The sequence below is a fragment of the Oryzias latipes genome, chromosome 14 (assembly GCF_053564925.1).
Source record: "Oryzias latipes strain Hd-rR chromosome 14, Olatipes_Hd-rR_3.1".
NCBI lineage: Eukaryota > Metazoa > Chordata > Actinopteri > Beloniformes > Adrianichthyidae > Oryzias > Oryzias latipes.
This window is the reverse complement of record NC_136250.1, coordinates 31,851,031-31,869,712: the sequence shown is the minus strand read 5'-3', so window position 1 is coordinate 31,869,712 and position 18,682 is coordinate 31,851,031. Positions and strand designations below refer to the sequence as shown.

Genomic DNA, 18,682 nt, shown 5'->3' with positions numbered 1-18,682 from the left:
GATTCTTATTAATTAAAGAAATAAATATTAAATATTAAATAAATACAGTTGCAAAGGTGTAAAAAACATGCGGTCTGCAAAACATGTAAACCCGGTGTGCAAATACATGGTGCAAATACGCCACATCATCAGCGGCGGTGGATGTGTCATTACTTCTTATTAATAAGTAAAAAAAGGATGTCCCTTTCACAAGCCACTCATTTTCATGGCACTATTTAAGCACCGGTTGTTGTGTTACCGCAACATTTTGATGTGTTTTTGTTTCCACAGAGTTACCTATAGTCATTAGTTGATGCTTGTGTCTGTCCATTTTCAGAGAATGAAGAGAAATTCAACATATATTCTTATTTTAAGAATAAAAGTGCAGCAGAAGGAGTGAAAGAGATGGTAGGGGAGCAACAGAGGAGTAGTGAGGAGGAGGAGGAAGATGAGACAGAGCAGCATGAATGACAGAAGAGAATGAGGAAGACAAAGATGAGACTCTCAGCATCAGTCAGCATCATTGGTCAGAGAAGCAAGGCAGAACTCAGCATAAGCAGGGGCTCCACCTGTTCCTGGACCAACTGGTGAAGTTAGAATTATGTTACCCTAATAATAAAAACGTTTCATGATTATTAGTCTGAATAGAAATGTCAACAGATATAATTAATAATTAGAAGGATATTTTTATTATTATTTCAGAACAACAGATTTAATTTTTTGTTTATTATAGATATCTCTCAGTCAAGAGCCGAACACCCTAAGCAGACACACCAAAGCATTAAATATAAACAAAAAAAATATATATATAAATCAGTAGTAGTATTTACTAATGGTATCTACTAGTATCTATTAGTTATTATACTAGTAGTATCTACTATAAGTTCATGTTCTACAAAATATCAGTAGGCATTTATCTTTCTGTTGGTTTTCTACAGGTTGTTTTACTACGTTTGGTAGAATGAATTTTAAAAATATAGCTCATGGTTTTTGTGTGCCACCCCAAGATTTAATGTGGCCCCCCACTGGCCACCCCCATGAAAAAATTCTGGAGGCGCCACTGGATGGTTCTCACAGGATCTTGCTTTGGTGAGGAGCTGCTGAAAGAAGCTCAGTGTGCTGCCATCTAGTGGTTGAAGGTTTAAGTGTGAACAAAAGTCAGACACTCAACGAACTGTTTCAAAATCAGCAGTTGAAGTATCAGTACAGTATCAGGATATTTCCCTGAATCAGTATTTTCCCCACACCCCCATAATTTATTCCTGATTCCACCCCCCACCCCCCATTCATAGAAATGCATCAATTGTCCTAATGGTTGGTTTTCATTGAACCTCAGAACTGGGGAGTCAAAGACAGACTTTACCAAGTTGAGGATGTAGTTGAGGCGCTCCAGCTCACAGTTGATGATGATCTGGAAGTCTTTCTTGTAGTCGAGATCGGCCAGCAGCTTGATGAAGGCTGCCTCCGTCAGAGCGTCCAGGTTGACAGAGGTGACCTGCCAGCTCAGCTCCGCCGCCGTGTCCAGGATCTTCTGCAGAACTGTCAGTCCTGAGGGAGGAACGGAGAACCTTACAGCTACACAAAAACTGGTCCTGGATGGCTCCTATGACTCTCATCAGGGCCAATCGCATCAGCCGTTTACAATGACGTCAGAACGTCGCCGACGCGGCTTTGACGTTTTCAGTTCAAAGCAAACATAACAAGAGTTACGACACAAAATCATAAATACGTCTGTGGAACATTGTATGTAGTCTAGAGGCAGTTTGCCTGCTGTTTTTATAATTTTTCACATAGTTTTGACCTTTTCTTTGTCTTGATTTATACATTTTTATTTTGTTTTGCACTTTTGATCTCTGTTTTTAAACAAAAGCAGTTTGTTCTCAATATTTTTGACTTTTTTAGTAAAAAAATGACAAAGTTTACTTCTTGGAAGTGAGGTCTCAGGTTTAACATGAAAATCTTAGGTCATAAAAAATTATCACTAAGAAAGAAGTTGAGGTTGTCTTAAAAGGTGGATACCTAGTATTGTTAAAACAGATTAGAGTAAATGCTCAAAAAGACTCTGGATTAAGGCTTAATTGCTTTATGGCTGAATTTATTTTCAATCGTATGAGTAAATGTTTCTTAGTGTTTTGGCCGTTCCTTGCTAAATTAACCCTGGTGCTATCCTAGGCACTTTAACGTTGGGAGTTGGATCATCTGGAGCCACTAGGCCGGGGGTCGGCAACCCGCGGCTCAGGAGCCGCATGCGGCTCTTTAGCGCTGCCCTAGTGGCTCCCTGGAGCATTTTCAAAAGTGTAAAAAGATGGGGGAGAGAAATATATTTTTGGTTTTAATATGATTTCTGTAGGAGGACAAACAAGACACAAACATTCTAAACATTTTCCAATGCTGTAAGAATGTGTAGAACAAATATTGTAACGCCCAGCAGGTACATCGCTTGCAGCGGGAAACACGAGAGCCACGCTGTCAACAAGTTGAGCTGTCAATCAACTGGCTGCGCTAGAGTACTGTCCGTGTCCCAAACACTGCACGACTCTGAACAGTCTCAGAGAGGAGAAGGCAGATAGAGAAGCTGAGAGCACGGTCTCCTTCCCGGCATAACAAGCCCATTTACGTTGAACACACACCACATTGAACATTGCACAGGGGTCATCAACCTCTCCCCCTCCCACACTCACGGTGCAACATAAAGAAACAGCATAACAGGAAGAATAAACTAAGGTGGAACAACAAAACTGCCATATGAGAAGAAACGTGGGCAAACAGCCCTGATAAGATCAGGAGACCGCATCCCACAATCCCCTGCTGCTAACAGACCTAAAATGCACATGACCGCCACTACAATATTAAAATTCAACATTTCTGTCAACGAAGGTTTGCGTCATAGCCCGCGACACACGTTTCTACCAGCAGGGCGGCGGACCGCTAGGCAGGTGGCTGATGGAAATGAACCACCGTCAGTTCCGTGCATTGCTTGATGAAGTTGAAAGCGAATATTCTGATCTCCTGCTACACGACACAGTCCGGTGGCTGTCCAGGGGGGACGTTTAGCATCGCTTTGTTGTCTGTTTAGAACACGTGAAAACATTCCTGAAAAGCAAAGACCTGAACTACCCGCAACTGGAGGAGTGGCTCAAAAAGCTGCACTTTTTGGTGGATATGACTGTGAGGAGCCACCTAAAGGAGCTGAAGGAAAGTCTGCAGGCGCCGCAAATGCTTGAAGCTGTTCTGTCATTCCAGCTGACTGTCTTTGCAGAGATGTACAGCAAAAGAAGAGGATGCTGCTGTTTTACCTTTGCACTGACTTACTTTGCATTTGCACAGAAATCAAACTTAACTGTATTCATTTGATTTTATATACTTTAACTTTTCAAAAGGCTGCTGTTTTATTTTTTTATAAACACAGGCTGCGTTTTATTGAACTCTGTTTAGTTCCCAGAGAGGGAACGTTCCATTTTGTTGTTTTTTGTTTGAATCTTCAAAATAAAAATGACATCAAAAATCGGATTACTTTATTCCGTTTCTTTAATTTTATCAAAGCAATGAAACATAATACTTTGATATTGTAATGAAGTTAAACTTCAACAGAGCAGTCACATGATGCGTCGTTCTCCCAGAATGCACTGCAGGGCAAATAAACATTTAATCGTTGATGCTCATTATGTATTTGTAACAACTTAGTCATTTTGATAGCAGGCTAATATAGTTCATATAGATACATATTGCATGTGTTGCCTTCATTATAAGGCTTAAACAGGGCTTTTAATATTTCGCGGCCCCAGACAGATTTGTTTTTTGTTTTTTTGTCCAATTTGGCTCTTTCAACATTTTGGGTTGCCGACCCCTGACCTAGACAGAGCTCTGAACCTTTTTTCTTCAATGATTTGTGATCTTCACTGGTGTCCATGGATTCCATGAAATCTTTCCACCTTTATCCACCTTTGTCATGGTAGGGAGAACACCTCAATGGAAGGGGGGGGGGGGTCATCTAATATAGCACAAGTGCGGTGGCCCTGAAGTGCAAACCATTCAACAAATCACTCGACACAAAAACATTTTTAAGATCACAGCAACAATTTAAAAAGCAGTATTACATTTTAGAAAACAAAACAAAATTTCAAAAACCAAAACTTAAAAAAGAAAAAAACGTTTCAGAAAACAAAATTAATTTCCAGAAAACAAAACGAAATTTTTAAAAAATGAAAAACATTTCCAAACCGGAAGAGGCAGGTACTATGGGACAACGCTGATTGGATGATGATGTTTGTCAATCATTTGAACTGAAAAGTATTTTAAATGAAGCGATGCCGGATTTCATCGTCCAAACAACAATGTACCATAATAATCCACGTATTTCCCATTTACATATTAAATCAAAAATGCAGCAAACGGATAATGAAGGTTTAAATTCTTTTTTGAATATTTCGTCTGAAGCAGAACGGTCACCCGGAAGTAGTTTGTGTGGATGACGTCCGTTCTGCAGGTAAACAATGAAAGGGAAAGACGATAAAACGTTAACTCAAACGTTAATCTTTGAATATTTAGCGGATGTGATGACGGAACGCACGCAGAAATATCAACACCAACCAGGTTTACAAATGTTTCGAAATGTCTGTGAGAGGATTCTGTCTAAAGCAGCAGCTGCGAAGAAACGGGTGTTAAAGACGGCGCACATCAGGAAATGCAGTCCCGCCATCCACTGATAAGGTATGGAGGCACATTTGTTTGATGTAATAAATGTAGCGTTAAACGTGATTTCTAGGTGGGTGTTTACAGACAGATCCAAGATCCTTCAGTCATACGTTAATGACAGGTTACCTCATCAGTCGGATAGGGGGGGTCACGTGGGCAGGATTCTCAGACAGGTGTACCAGCAGCATAAATCAGCAAAGCTGTCAGGTAAACTGCAGCAGTTTGTGTCTCAGAATAACATTTATGAATGCTTCTTATTCACACTATTAAGATCTGTGACTTTAGAGTGTGTCAGTGCACAGAAACATGACAGTAAATGACTGGATGTGCACATCATCAGACACGTCCAGGTGTGTAACTAAAGGTGGCATAGTCTGTAGAGTAAAAAACATCTTTAAAAAAAATCATTTTAGTCTTTCAGGCAGAGGAGGAATACCAAAGTGTTTTAGAATGTATTTTTATAAGACTGAAATAATGTACTTTATTCTGAGTTTGGTGTTTTGACCCCTCCCTAATGAATTTCGGGTTTAACCCATTTTCTCCTCATTTTGATGAACTCAACTTTTTCCTGAATGAAAGATGAACGGTAGCCGATGTTTTTCTGTCAGGGATTTTTAATTTATTAATTTATCTCTGTCAGGGATTTCAGTGGAGCTGGAGTCCAGTGCAGAGGAAGCTGCAAGCATGTACGAGCAGGAACTGGCGTCCCTTACCTGTGCATCTTCCTCTGGATGTGATGCTGAGCAGCAATGTGGACAAACCTTCCCTGACATGACTCTTTTTGATATAGTTGTTAAGCACAAACAGACTTTTCCCAGATGCATTTTTTCCTCTAATAAATGTGACTGACAGGTACGCTGAGTAAATGCTGATTGTAAACGTAACATTTGATTGACTGCATGAAGAAGCCCATAAAGGAAAATCCACAACTGTTTCTTTGTTTCTGTTACTGAATAACGTATTCATGTTAAGTTTTCAATAAATATACTGCATTGCTATGAAACAAATTTGTTTATTTTCATATCCATTATTACAATCCTCACATCAGCATTCAGTTTTTTTATTGACAAAGAAACATTTCTTTTTTTTTTTTTTTTTAACTTGTCCTGTCCAACAGCTGGGCAGACAGATGAGAGCTGAGGGCCTCTTGTGTTGGACATATTTTACTTTAACAAGAGGGGTTATTAATCTTCAGACAAACCAAAGGTATGTCTGAATAAACCCCTTTTGGAATTGAGGCCAAACTTTATTAATTTCAATCATGTCTGAAAATCTTTGGTGTTGGACCGGACGGAAAAGGAAAGAGGGGAAGAAGAGAGAGGGACGTTAGAGAGAGGGGGGGTAGGGGGGTGATAATAGGAGGGGAGGGGGGATAAGACCATGAAGCAGCATAGAGCAACAAGTTTACTGGTTGTTAATCATTATGGTAAGGTTCAAATGTAAAAAAAAACAAAACAAAGGCCTGGTTCTCCGCTGCGAGCTCCTGCACCTGCTGTTGGCTGAACTCCAGAGACTCTCGCAGACCTTGGAATTCCTTATGGAGGATCTCCAGCAGATTTAAACGGCAATCAAGGCTGGAGAGCCTTTTATCAATCGAATCCAGGATATCACTCATGTTGCTGCCTGGGGAGGAGGCAGCCCCCGGGGAGTCTTCGGGACGGTTGCGTTTGGTGGACGGAGTGGCGGTGTTGGATTTCTTCATGAGGCAGGTATTGAAACACTCGTCGATGTAATTCTCCAGGTCCTCCAGGTCATCCAGGCTGGCAAATGCTTGACAAACTTTTTCAGATTTTTATTTTTTAAACTTTCTGGATTATTTAAATATGGCGGTGTAATTAAATAAATCAAAAATGTTTGTTCACAACTTACGCGCCGCCAAGTAAACTCACCACACTCCTCTCGTTGGCTCTCGCGATACTACAGCATCACGTTGGGACCTTTCTGTGTGGAGAAAGAAACATTTCTAAACAACAGCTTTGAAAATCAAACATCAACTTTGTTAATAAAGCTTTAAAACCTAAAATGGCAAACATGGAAAAACTCCTAAATGAAGCAAGTCTAATATGAACATTTTAAACTGGAGTTTTGCTTAAAGGAACATTAAGTTGTTTGGAGTTGTACAAGTGTTTGATGCGATTCCTCATAGATGTGATTTCCAGATCATCAGCCCGACGCTAAAGCCAGGAATTGTGCTTCGTTTTTCACTCCCCACTGCATCATTTACAACTAATCAGGCTTATGCAGCAGGTTAAAGACTTTTTTTAAAGGACCTGCAATTTAAAAAAAAAAATTAGATATTAAGGTTAAATAATATTTATTGATTACATTTCACATAAATCATGGTGACTTGCCTGTACACTGCACAATGATATGAATGACTTTAGTCTTCTTGTATTCCCATGTAGAGCTGCCATCTGTTCTTCTGCAGCACAAACCTTTCTGGAACTTCGCTTTGAGAAACTTCACCTGCAGAAATATCACATGTTAATTCAATTAAGTATTTTATAAACTTTAAAGTTCATTTTTAAGTTTCAGTATATGTATGGTTCAAAAATATACAATACACTTTATTATTTCCCATAAGAACTTGTTTACTGATTTCAGTCTTAAAGTCGATTTTTAGCAACACTGATGCCATATAATTACTGTAATTACTGTATAAATCACAGAACCAGGCTGGCTCGGAGCTTTTTCTCTCATGTTGTCACCGAAAACGGGAACGGCTATCATGTGAAGACGGTTCGTCTCCATCGGGTTCTTTTTGCGCATGCGCAAGATAATAAGAAATTATCTTTTCAAAGCAGCACTTTAATTAACATCCTAAAATTAACATCCTTAGAGACATGTGACTGACAAAAGAAAAGATCACAGAATTGATTCTTACCTAAAGATGATTGACAGCGTGAACCTCGCAGCCGTAGACATTAGCGCACAGCGTTCACAGTAAAAGTGCTCACAAACTACTTCCGGGTGACCGTGTGTCAGGCGAAATTTTAAAAAAATAATTCAAAAGTTCATCAACAGTTTGCTGCGTTTTTTTATTTGATATATAAATGGGAAATATGTGGATTATTATAGTACATTGTTGTTTGGACGATAAAATCCGGCATCACTTCATTTAAAATACTTCAAATGATTGACAAAACTCATCATCCAATCAGCGTTGTCCCATAGTACCTGCCTCTTCCGGTTTGGAAATGTTTTTCATTTTTGAAGATTTCGTTTTGTTTTCTGGAAATTAATTCTGTGTTCTGAAATGTTTTTTTTTTTCATTTTTGTTTTTTAAGTTTTGGTTTCTGAAATTTGGTTTTGTTTTCTAAAATATAATTCTGCTTTTTAACATTTATTTTTTAATTGTTGTGATCTTAAAAATGTTTTTGTATCGAGTGATTTGTTGAATGCTTTGCACTTCAGGGCCACCGTACACAAGGGTTATTTGGAGTCCCAGATTTGAGTGACATTCAGCATGAAGGGGTTAAAACACAAAACAGCTGCTGTGAACCTTTGGATGCAGAACAGAAACACGGTCAATGCTGAATCCTAAAAATAAATCTGCTTCTGAGCTGTTTTAGGAAATTATTTATCTGAAATCTTTAAAGGATTTTTAATTTTATTTGTGTCTTTCCAACCTAAATCATAAAAAAAACTTGTAAAACTGAGTGATAATCATTTCCTGTTCTTTAACTGGAGCCGTTTCAGCTTTATGTTGAGCTCACACTCCGACTGTCATGCTCTGCAGCCGCCTCAGGGCGACCTTCAGCTGAGGAAGACTGAGGAAGACTCTTATGTCCGACACCCAGCAGGGTTGGATCAGTGCAGCTGACCTGACCTGAGCTCCACACCTGCAGGACCGGACCGGCTCAGGTCCACAGCTGCAGGGTTTGAAAGGTGAGAAAACCTCACTTCTACATCTGGAAGCATCATTCCTGCAGTGAAATGCTGATCCTGTCAGCCTCAGTCTCTAGAACCATCCTTTACCCAAACAGCAATATCCGACTCACCACAAAAACAAAAACAAAAAAAAAACCTTTCCTGCTGCAATTTTTGAGCAGACAAAACAATGAAAACAGATGATGAAGTCCTTCTGAAATCTGGGACATTGGCTCATTTTTTTTATTTAATAAAGTTTGAAGGAAAATTGTGCAGATGTTCATTGGTGGAGAGAACCTAATCAGGAGCCAACCAGAGCAGAGTGTTGGTCCATTTGTGCACTAACCTCAGAATGAAGAAAGTGTTTTTTGTTTTTCTGCTAACCCTGTTTGATGCAGATACACATTCAACCAAAACAGTGTGTGCTTGTTAGCAAATGGCTTTTTGTGTTTCATGTGTGTATACTCTTTGTGGTTGTTGGGTTTATTTGTGTCCATGTTTATGAATCCCTAAAGTAAGGTGATCAATGATGCTCTGATCAATTACAGTGAACTGTTGGTTTGTATTCTTGACTGTTGGTGGATGGAAATAAGTGGCTGTGTTTCCATGGCAACACAAATGTCTTCAGGTTCTCTAAGGATCAAAGAAACTGTCTGAGCAGGTTTGCTTCTGAAAAAGTTCTGATGGGTTTTCCTGAACTGATGACGTTCCATGAGCAGACCAAGTGTTCAGTGCCCCCCCCCCCCCCCCCCCCCCCCCCCCCCCCCCACGACTCACACTGTGACCCATAACCAAACTGGGGGGTAGGGGGTCCTCCATTAGAATGAGCATTTCATTTTTATGAGCATTTCATTTTCTGTGAATAGATCAAAGAAAGTTTTGCTCAGTGGCCTCATGGTGGAGTGTCCGCCCTGAGACCTAGGGTCATGGGTCTGAAGACAGTATTGGTGGGGGCTGACGATCAAAGCGGTTGTGGGCTGGGACTATTTCTGGGTTGTGAACAACTATTGAACAGACTCTCAGGTGTAACTCTGATATGGGGTTTGATGTTTCAAAAGACGGCAAACTGGATTTTGAGCTTTGGTTCATTGAAGGACTAACCCCCAAGAAAGGAGCAACATCCGGTGAAGGAGCAACACCCAAGAAAGGAGCAACATCCGATGAAGGAGCAACATCCGGTGAAGGAGCAACATCCGGTGAAGGAGCAACATCCGGTGAAGGAGCAACATCCGGTGAAGGAGCAACACCCAAGAAAGGAGCAACATCCGATGAAGGAGCAACATCCGGTGAAGGAGCAACATCCGGTGAAGGAGCAACATCCGGTGAAGGAGCAACCCCCAAGAAAGGAGCAACATCCGGTGAAGGAGCAACCCCCAAGAAAGGAGCAACATCCGGTGAAGGAGCAACATCCGGTGAAGGAGCAACCCCCAAGAAAGGAGCAACATCCGATGAAGGAGCAACATCCGGTGAAGGAGCAACCCCCAAGAAAGGAGCAACATCCGATGAAGGAGCAACATCCGGTGAAGGAGCAACATCCGGTGAAGGAGCAACCCCCAAGAAAGGAGCAACATCCGGTGAAGGAGCAACCCCCAAGAAAGGAGCAACATCCAGTGAAGGAGCAACATCTGGTGAAGGAGCAACATCCGGTGAAGGAGCAACCCCCAAGAAAGGAGCAACATCTGGTGAAGGAGCAACATCCGGTGAAGGAGCAACATCCGGTGAAGGAGCAACATCCGGTGAAGGAGCAACCCCCAAGAAAGGAGCAACATCTGGTGAAGGAGCAACATCCGGTGAAGGAGCAACCCCCAAGAAAGGAGCAACATCCGATGAAGGAGCAACATCTGGTGAAGGAGCAACATCCGGTGAAGGAGCAACCCCCAAGAAAGCAGCAACATCCGGTGAAGGAGCAACCCCCAAGAAAGGAGCAACATCCGGTGAAGGAGCAACATCCGGTGAAGGAGCAACATCCGGTGAAGGAGCAACCCCCAAGAAAGGAGCAACATCCGGTGAAGGAGCAACATCCGGTGAAGGAGCAACCCCCAAGAAAGGAGCAACATCCGGGAAGGAGCAACATCCGGTGAAGGAGCAACATCCGGTGAAGGAGCAACCCCCAAGAAAGGAGCAACATCCGATGAAGGAGCAACCCCCAAGAAAGGAGCAACATCCGGTGAAGGAGCAACATCCGGTGAAGGAGCAACATCCGGTGAAGGAGCAACATCCGGTGAAGGAGCAACCCCCAAGAAAGGAGCAACATCTGGTGAAGGAGCAACATCCGGTGAAGGAGCAACCCCCAAGAAAGGAGCAACATCCGATGAAGGAGCAACCCCCAAGAAAGGAGCAACATCCGGTGAAGGAGCAACATCCGGTGAAGGAGCAACATCCGGTGAAGGAGCAACCCCCAAGAAAGGAGCAACATCCGGTGAAGGAGCAACATCCGGTGAAGGAGCAACCCCCAAGAAAGGAGCAACATCCGGTGAAGCAGCAACATCCAGTGAAGGAGCAACCCCCAAGAAAGGAGCAACATCCGATGAAGGAGCAACATCCGGTGAAGGAGCAACATCCGGTGAAGGAGCAACATCCGGTGAAGGAGCAACCCCCAAGAAAGCAGCAACATCCGGTGAAGGAGCAACATCTGGTGAAGGAGCAACATCCGGTGAAGCAGCAACCCCCAAGAAAGCAGCAACATCCGATGAAGGAGCAACCCCCAAGAAAGGAGCAACATCCGGTGAAGGAGCAACATCCGGTGAAGGAGCAACATCCGGTGAAGGAGCAACCCCCAAGAAAGGAGCAACATCCGGTGAAGAAGCAACATCCGGTGAAGGAGCAACCCCCAAGAAAGGAGCAACATCCGGTGAAGGAGCAACATCCGGTGAAGGAGCAACCCCCAAGAAAGGAGCAACATCCGGGAAGGAGCAACATCCGGTGAAGGAGCAACATCCGGTGAAGGAGCAACCCCCAAGAAAGGAGCAACATCCGGTGAAGGAGCAACCCCCAAGAAAGGAGCAACATCCGGTGAAGGAGCAACATCCGGTGAAGGAGCAACATCCGGTGAAGGAGCAACCCCCAAGAAAGGAGCAACATCCGGTGAAGAAGCAACATCCGGTGAAGGAGCAACCCCCAAGAAAGGAGCAACATCCGGTGAAGGAGCAACATCCGGTGAAGGAGCAACATCCGGTGAAGGAGCAACCCCCAAGAAAGGAGCAACATCCGATGAAGGAGCAACCCCCAAGAAAGGAGCAACATCCGGTGAAGGAGCAACATCCGGTGAAGGAGCAACATCCGGTGAAGGAGCAACCCCCAAGAAAGGAGCAACATCCGGTGAAGGAGCAACATCCGGTGAAGGAGCAACATCCGGTGAAGGAGCAACATCCGGTGAAGGAGCAACATCCGGTGAAGGAGCAACACCCAAGAAAGGAGCAACATCCGATGAAGGAGCAACATCCGGTGAAGGAGCAACATCCGGTGAAGGAGCAACATCCGGTGAAGGAGCAACCCCCAAGAAAGGAGCAACATCCGGTGAAGGAGCAACCCCCAAGAAAGGAGCAACATCCGGTGAAGGAGCAACATCCGGTGAAGGAGCAACCCCCAAGAAAGGAGCAACATCCGATGAAGGAGCAACATCCGGTGAAGGAGCAACCCCCAAGAAAGGAGCAACATCCGATGAAGGAGCAACATCCGGTGAAGGAGCAACCCCCAAGAAAGGAGCAACATCTGGTGAAGGAGCAACATCCGGTGAAGGAGCAACCCCCAAGAAAGGAGCAACATCCGATGAAGGAGCAACCCCCAAGAAAGGAGCAACATCCGGTGAAGGAGCAACATCCGGTGAAGGAGCAACATCCGGTGAAGGAGCAACCCCCAAGAAAGGAGCAACATCCGGTGAAGGAGCAACATCCGGTGAAGGAGCAACCCCCAAGAAAGGAGCAACATCCGGTGAAGGAGCAACATCCAGTGAAGGAGCAACCCCCAAGAAAGGAGCAACATCCGATGAAGGAGCAACATCCGGTGAAGGAGCAACATCCGGTGAAGGAGCAACATCCGGTGAAGGAGCAACCCCCAAGAAAGCAGCAACATCCGGTGAAGGAGCAACATCTGGTGAAGGAGCAACATCCGGTGAAGCAGCAACCCCCAAGAAAGCAGCAACATCCGATGAAGGAGCAACCCCCAAGAAAGGAGCAACATCCGGTGAAGGAGCAACATCCGGTGAAGGAGCAACATCCGGTGAAGGAGCAACCCCCAAGAAAGGAGCAACATCCGGTGAAGAAGCAACATCCGGTGAAGGAGCAACCCCCAAGAAAGGAGCAACATCCGGTGAAGGAGCAACATCCGGTGAAGGAGCAACCCCCAAGAAAGGAGCAACATCCGGGAAGGAGCAACATCCGGTGAAGGAGCAACATCCGGTGAAGGAGCAACCCCCAAGAAAGGAGCAACATCCGGTGAAGGAGCAACCCCCAAGAAAGGAGCAACATCCGGTGAAGGAGCAACATCCGGTGAAGGAGCAACATCCGGTGAAGGAGCAACCCCCAAGAAAGGAGCAACATCCGGTGAAGAAGCAACATCCGGTGAAGGAGCAACCCCCAAGAAAGGAGCAACATCCGGTGAAGGAGCAACATCCGGTGAAGGAGCAACATCCGGTGAAGGAGCAACCCCCAAGAAAGGAGCAACATCCGATGAAGGAGCAACCCCCAAGAAAGGAGCAACATCCGGTGAAGGAGCAACATCCGGTGAAGGAGCAACATCCGGTGAAGGAGCAACCCCCAAGAAAGGAGCAACATCCGGTGAAGGAGCAACATCCGGTGAAGGAGCAACATCCGGTGAAGGAGCAACATCCGGTGAAGGAGCAACATCCGGTGAAGGAGCAACACCCAAGAAAGGAGCAACATCCGATGAAGGAGCAACATCCGGTGAAGGAGCAACATCCGGTGAAGGAGCAACATCCGGTGAAGGAGCAACCCCCAAGAAAGGAGCAACATCCGGTGAAGGAGCAACCCCCAAGAAAGGAGCAACATCCGGTGAAGGAGCAACATCCGGTGAAGGAGCAACCCCCAAGAAAGGAGCAACATCCGATGAAGGAGCAACATCCGGTGAAGGAGCAACCCCCAAGAAAGGAGCAACATCCGATGAAGGAGCAACATCCGGTGAAGGAGCAACATCCGGTGAAGGAGCAACCCCCAAGAAAGGAGCAACATCCGGTGAAGGAGCAACCCCCAAGAAAGGAGCAACATCCAGTGAAGGAGCAACATCTGGTGAAGGAGCAACATCCGGTGAAGGAGCAACCCCCAAGAAAGGAGCAACATCTGGTGAAGGAGCAACATCCGGTGAAGGAGCAACATCCGGTGAAGGAGCAACATCCGGTGAAGGAGCAACCCCCAAGAAAGGAGCAACATCTGGTGAAGGAGCAACATCCGGTGAAGGAGCAACCCCCAAGAAAGGAGCAACATCCGATGAAGGAGCAACATCTGGTGAAGGAGCAACATCCGGTGAAGGAGCAACCCCCAAGAAAGCAGCAACATCCGGTGAAGGAGCAACCCCCAAGAAAGGAGCAACATCCGGTGAAGGAGCAACATCCGGTGAAGGAGCAACCCCCAAGAAAGGAGCAACATCCGGTGAAGGAGCAACATCCGGTGAAGGAGCAACATCCGGTGAAGGAGCAACCCCCAAGAAAGGAGCAACATCCGGTGAAGGAGCAACATCCGGTGAAGGAGCAACCCCCAAGAAAGGAGCAACATCCGGTGAAGGAGCAACATCCGGTGAAGGAGCAACATCCGGTGAAGGAGCAACCCCCAAGAAAGGAGCAACATCCGGTGAAGGAGCAACATCCGGTGAAGGAGCAACATCCGGTGAAGGAGCAACCCCCAAGAAAGGAGCAACATCCGGTGAAGGAGCAACATCCGGTGAAGGAGCAACCCCCAAGAAAGGAGCAACATCCGGTGAAGGAGCAACCCCCAAGAAAGGAGCAACATCCGATGAAGGAGCAACATCTGGTGAAGGAGCAACATCCGGTGAAGGAGCAACCCCCAAGAAAGCAGCAACATCCGGTGAAGGAGCAACCCCCAAGAAAGGAGCAACCCCCAAGAAAGGAGCAACATCCGATGAAGGAGCAACATCCGGTGAAGGAGCAACCCCCAAGAAAGGAGCAACATCCGGTGAAGGAGCAACATCCGGTGAAGGAGCAACCCCCAAGAAAGGAGCAACATCTGGTGAAGGAGCAACATCCGGTGAAGGAGTAACATCCGGTGAAGGAGCAACATCCGGTGAAGGAGCAACCCCCAAGAAAGTAGCAACATCTGGTGAAGGAGCAACATCCGGTGAAGGAGCAACCCCCAAGAAAGGAGCAACATCCGATGAAGGAGCAACATCTGGTGAAGGAGCAACATCCGGTGAAGGAGCAACCCCCAAGAAAGCAGCAACATCCGGTGAAGGAGCAACCCCCAAGAAAGGAGCAACATCCGGTGAAGGAGCAACATCCGGTGAAGGAGCAACATCCGGTGAAGGAGCAACCCCCAAGAAAGGAGCAACATCCGGTGAAGGAGCAACATCCGGTGAAGGAGCAACCCCCAAGAAAGGAGCAACATCCGGGAAGGAGCAACATCCGGTGAAGGAGCAACATCCGGTGAAGGAGCAACCCCCAAGAAAGGAGCAACATCCGATGAAGGAGCAACCCCCAAGAAAGGAGCAACATCCGGTGAAGGAGCAACATCCGGTGAAGGAGCAACATCCGGTGAAGGAGCAACATCCGGTGAAGGAGCAACCCCCAAGAAAGGAGCAACATCTGGTGAAGGAGCAACATCCGGTGAAGGAGCAACCCCCAAGAAAGGAGCAACATCCGATGAAGGAGCAACCCCCAAGAAAGGAGCAACATCCGGTGAAGGAGCAACATCCGGTGAAGGAGCAACATCCGGTGAAGGAGCAACCCCCAAGAAAGGAGCAACATCCGGTGAAGGAGCAACATCCGGTGAAGGAGCAACCCCCAAGAAAGGAGCAACATCCGGTGAAGGAGCAACATCCAGTGAAGGAGCAACCCCCAAGAAAGGAGCAACATCCGATGAAGGAGCAACATCCGGTGAAGGAGCAACATCCGGTGAAGGAGCAACATCCGGTGAAGGAGCAACCCCCAAGAAAGCAGCAACATCCGGTGAAGGAGCAACATCTGGTGAAGGAGCAACATCCGGTGAAGCAGCAACCCCCAAGAAAGCAGCAACATCCGATGAAGGAGCAACCCCCAAGAAAGGAGCAACATCCGGTGAAGGAGCAACATCCGGTGAAGGAGCAACATCCGGTGAAGGAGCAACCCCCAAGAAAGGAGCAACATCCGGTGAAGAAGCAACATCCGGTGAAGGAGCAACCCCCAAGAAAGGAGCAACATCCGGTGAAGGAGCAACATCCGGTGAAGGAGCAACATCCGGTGAAGGAGCAACCCCCAAGAAAGGAGCAACATCCGATGAAGGAGCAACCCCCAAGAAAGGAGCAACATCCGGTGAAGGAGCAACATCCGGTGAAGGAGCAACATCCGGTGAAGGAGCAACCCCCAAGAAAGGAGCAACATCCGGTGAAGGAGCAACATCCGGTGAAGGAGCAACCCCCAAGAAAGGAGCAACATCCGGTGAAAGAGCAACATCCGGTGAAGGAGCAACATCCGGTGAAGGAGCAACCCCCAAGAAAGGAGCAACATCCGATGAAGGAGCAACCCCCAAGAAAGGAGCAACATCCGGTGAAGGAGCAACATCCGGTGAAGGAGCAACATCCGGTGAAGGAGCAACATCCGGTGAAGGAGCAACCCCCAAGAAAGGAGCAACATCTGGTGAAGGAGCAACATCCGGTGAAGGAGCAACCCCCAAGAAAGGAGCAACATCCGATGAAGGAGCAACCCCCAAGAAAGGAGCAACATCCGGTGAAGGAGCAACATCCGGTGAAGGAGCAACATCCGGTGAAGGAGCAACCCCCAAGAAAGGAGCAACATCCGGTGAAGGAGCAACATCCGGTGAAGGAGCAACCCCCAAGAAAGGAGCAACATCCGGTGAAGGAGCAACATCCGGTGAAGGAGCAACATCCGGTGAAGGAGCAACCCCCAAGAAAGGAGCAACATCCGATGAAGGAGCAACATCCGGTGAAGGAGCAACATCCGGTGAAGGAGCAACATCCGGTGAAGGAGCAACCCCCAAGAAAGCAGCAACATCCGGTGAAGGAGCAACATCTGGTGAAGGAGCAACATCCGGTGAAGCAGCAACCCCCAAGAAAGCAGCAACATCCGATGAAGGAGCAACCCCCAAGAAAAGAGCAACATCCGGTGAAGGAGCAACATCCGGTGAAGAAGCAACATCCGGTGAAGGAGCAACCCCCAAGAAAGGAGCAACATCCGGTGAAGGAGCAACATCCGGTGAAGGAGCAACCCCCAAGAAAGGAGCAACATCCGGTGAAGGAGCAACATCCGGTGAAGGAGCAACATCCGGTGAAGGAGCAACCCCCAAGAAAGGAGCAACATCCGATGAAGGAGCAACCCCCAAGAAAGGAGCAACATCCGGTGAAGGAGCAACATCCGGTGAAGGAGCAACATCCGGTGAAGGAGCAACATCCGGTGAAGGAGCAACCCCCAAGAAAGGAGCAACATCTGGTGAAGGAGCAACCCCCAAGAAAGGAGCAACATCCGGTGAAGGAGCAACATCCGGTGAAGGAGCAACCCCCAAGAAAGGAGCAACATCCAATGAAGGAGCAACATCCGGTGAAGGAGCAACCCCCAAGAAAGGAGCAACATCCGGTGAAGGAGCAACATCCGGTGAAGGAGCAACATCCGGTGAAGGAGCAACCCCCAAGAAAGGAGCAACATCCGATGAAGGAGCAACATCCGGTGAAGGAGCAACCCCCAAGAAAGGAGCAACATCCGGTGAAGGAGCAACATCCGGTGAAGGAGCAACATCCGGTGAAGGAGCAACCCCCAAGAAAGGAGCAACATCCGATGAAGGAGCAACATCCGGTGAAGGAGCAACCCCCAAGAAAGGAGCAACATCCGGTGAAGGAGCAACATCCGGTGAAGGAGCAACCCCCAAGAAAGGAGCAACATCCGGTGAAGGAGCAACATCCGGTGAAGGAGCAACATCCGGTGAAGGAGCAACCCCCAAGAAAGGAGCAACATCCGATGAAGGAGCAACCCCCAAGAAAGGAGCAACATCCGGTGAAGGAGCAACATCCGGTGAAGGAGCAACATCCGGTGAAGGAGCAACATCCGGTGAAGGAGCAACCCCCAAGAAAGGAGCAACATCTGGTGAAGGAGCAACCCCCAAGAAAGGAGCAACATCCGGTGAAGGAGCAACATCCGGTGAAGGAGCAACCCCCAAGAAAGGAGCAACATCCGATGAAGGAGCAACATCCGGTGAAGGAGCAACATCCGGTGAAGGAGCAACATCCGGTGAAGGAGCAACCCCCAAGAAAGGAGCAACATCCGATGAAGGAGCAACATCCGGTGAAGGAGCAACATCCGGTGAAGGAGCAACCCCCAAGAAAGGAGCAACATCCGGTGAAGGAGCAACATCCGGTGAAGGAGCAACCCCCAAGAAAGGAGCAACATCCAATGAAGGAGCAACATCCGGTGAAGGAGCAACCCCCAAGAAAGGAGCAACATCCGGTGAAGGAGCAACATCCGGTGAAGGAGCAACATCCGGTGAAGGAGCAACCCCCAAGAAAGGAGCAACATCCGATGAAGGAGCAACATCCGGTGAAGGAGCAACCCCCAAGAAAGGAGCAACATCCGGTGAAGGAGCAACATCCGGTGAAGGAGCAACATCCGGTGAAGGAGCAACCCCCAAGAAAGGAGCAACATCCGATGAAGGAGCAACATCCGGTGAAGGAGCAACCCCCAAGAAAGGAGCAACATCCGGTGAAGGAGCAACATCCGGTGAAGGAGCAACCCCCAAGAAAGGAGCAACATCCGGTGAAGGAGCAACATCCGGTGAAGGAGCAACATCCGGTGAAGGAGCAACCCCCAAGAAAGGAGCAACATCCGATGAAGGAGCAACCCCCAAGAAAGGAGCAACATCCGGTGAAGGAGCAACATCCGGTGAAGGAGCAACATCCGGTGAAGGAGCAACATCCGGTGAAGGAGCAACCCCCAAGAAAGGAGCAACATCTGGTGAAGGAGCAACCCCCA

At 47.0% G+C, this 18,682-nt stretch overlaps 1 protein-coding gene and 2 long non-coding RNA genes across 6 annotated transcripts in view; 1 reads left to right on the top strand and 2 right to left on the bottom strand.

Moving 5' to 3' along the window:
* The window catches only part of LOC101167340 (glutamate receptor 1), a 92,942-nt gene that overhangs the window by 51,102 nt on the left and 23,158 nt on the right, over window positions 1-18,682 (bottom strand). For all 4 annotated transcript variants that reach the window (XR_013647510.1, XR_013647511.1, XM_023962453.2 and 1 more), the window contains exon 4: window positions 1,343-1,527. Coding sequence is in view for 2 of the 4 variants with exons in the window: in XM_023962453.2 (XP_023818221.1) it covers window positions 1,343-1,527 (185 nt within the window). In the remaining 2 variants the exon portion in view is untranslated. The remainder of the gene's footprint in view (window positions 1-1,342; window positions 1,528-18,682) is intronic.
* LOC144983733 (uncharacterized) lies at window positions 4,014-5,681 on the top strand. Its single transcript, XR_013647513.1, has 2 exons — window positions 4,014-4,689; window positions 5,315-5,681. It is a non-coding gene; the product is annotated as an uncharacterized LOC144983733 (long non-coding RNA).
* On the bottom strand, window positions 5,667-7,664 carry LOC144983732 (uncharacterized). Its single transcript, XR_013647512.1, has 3 exons — window positions 7,559-7,664; window positions 7,026-7,140; window positions 5,667-6,944 (listed from the first exon to the last, which is right to left on the bottom strand). It is a non-coding gene; the product is annotated as an uncharacterized LOC144983732 (long non-coding RNA).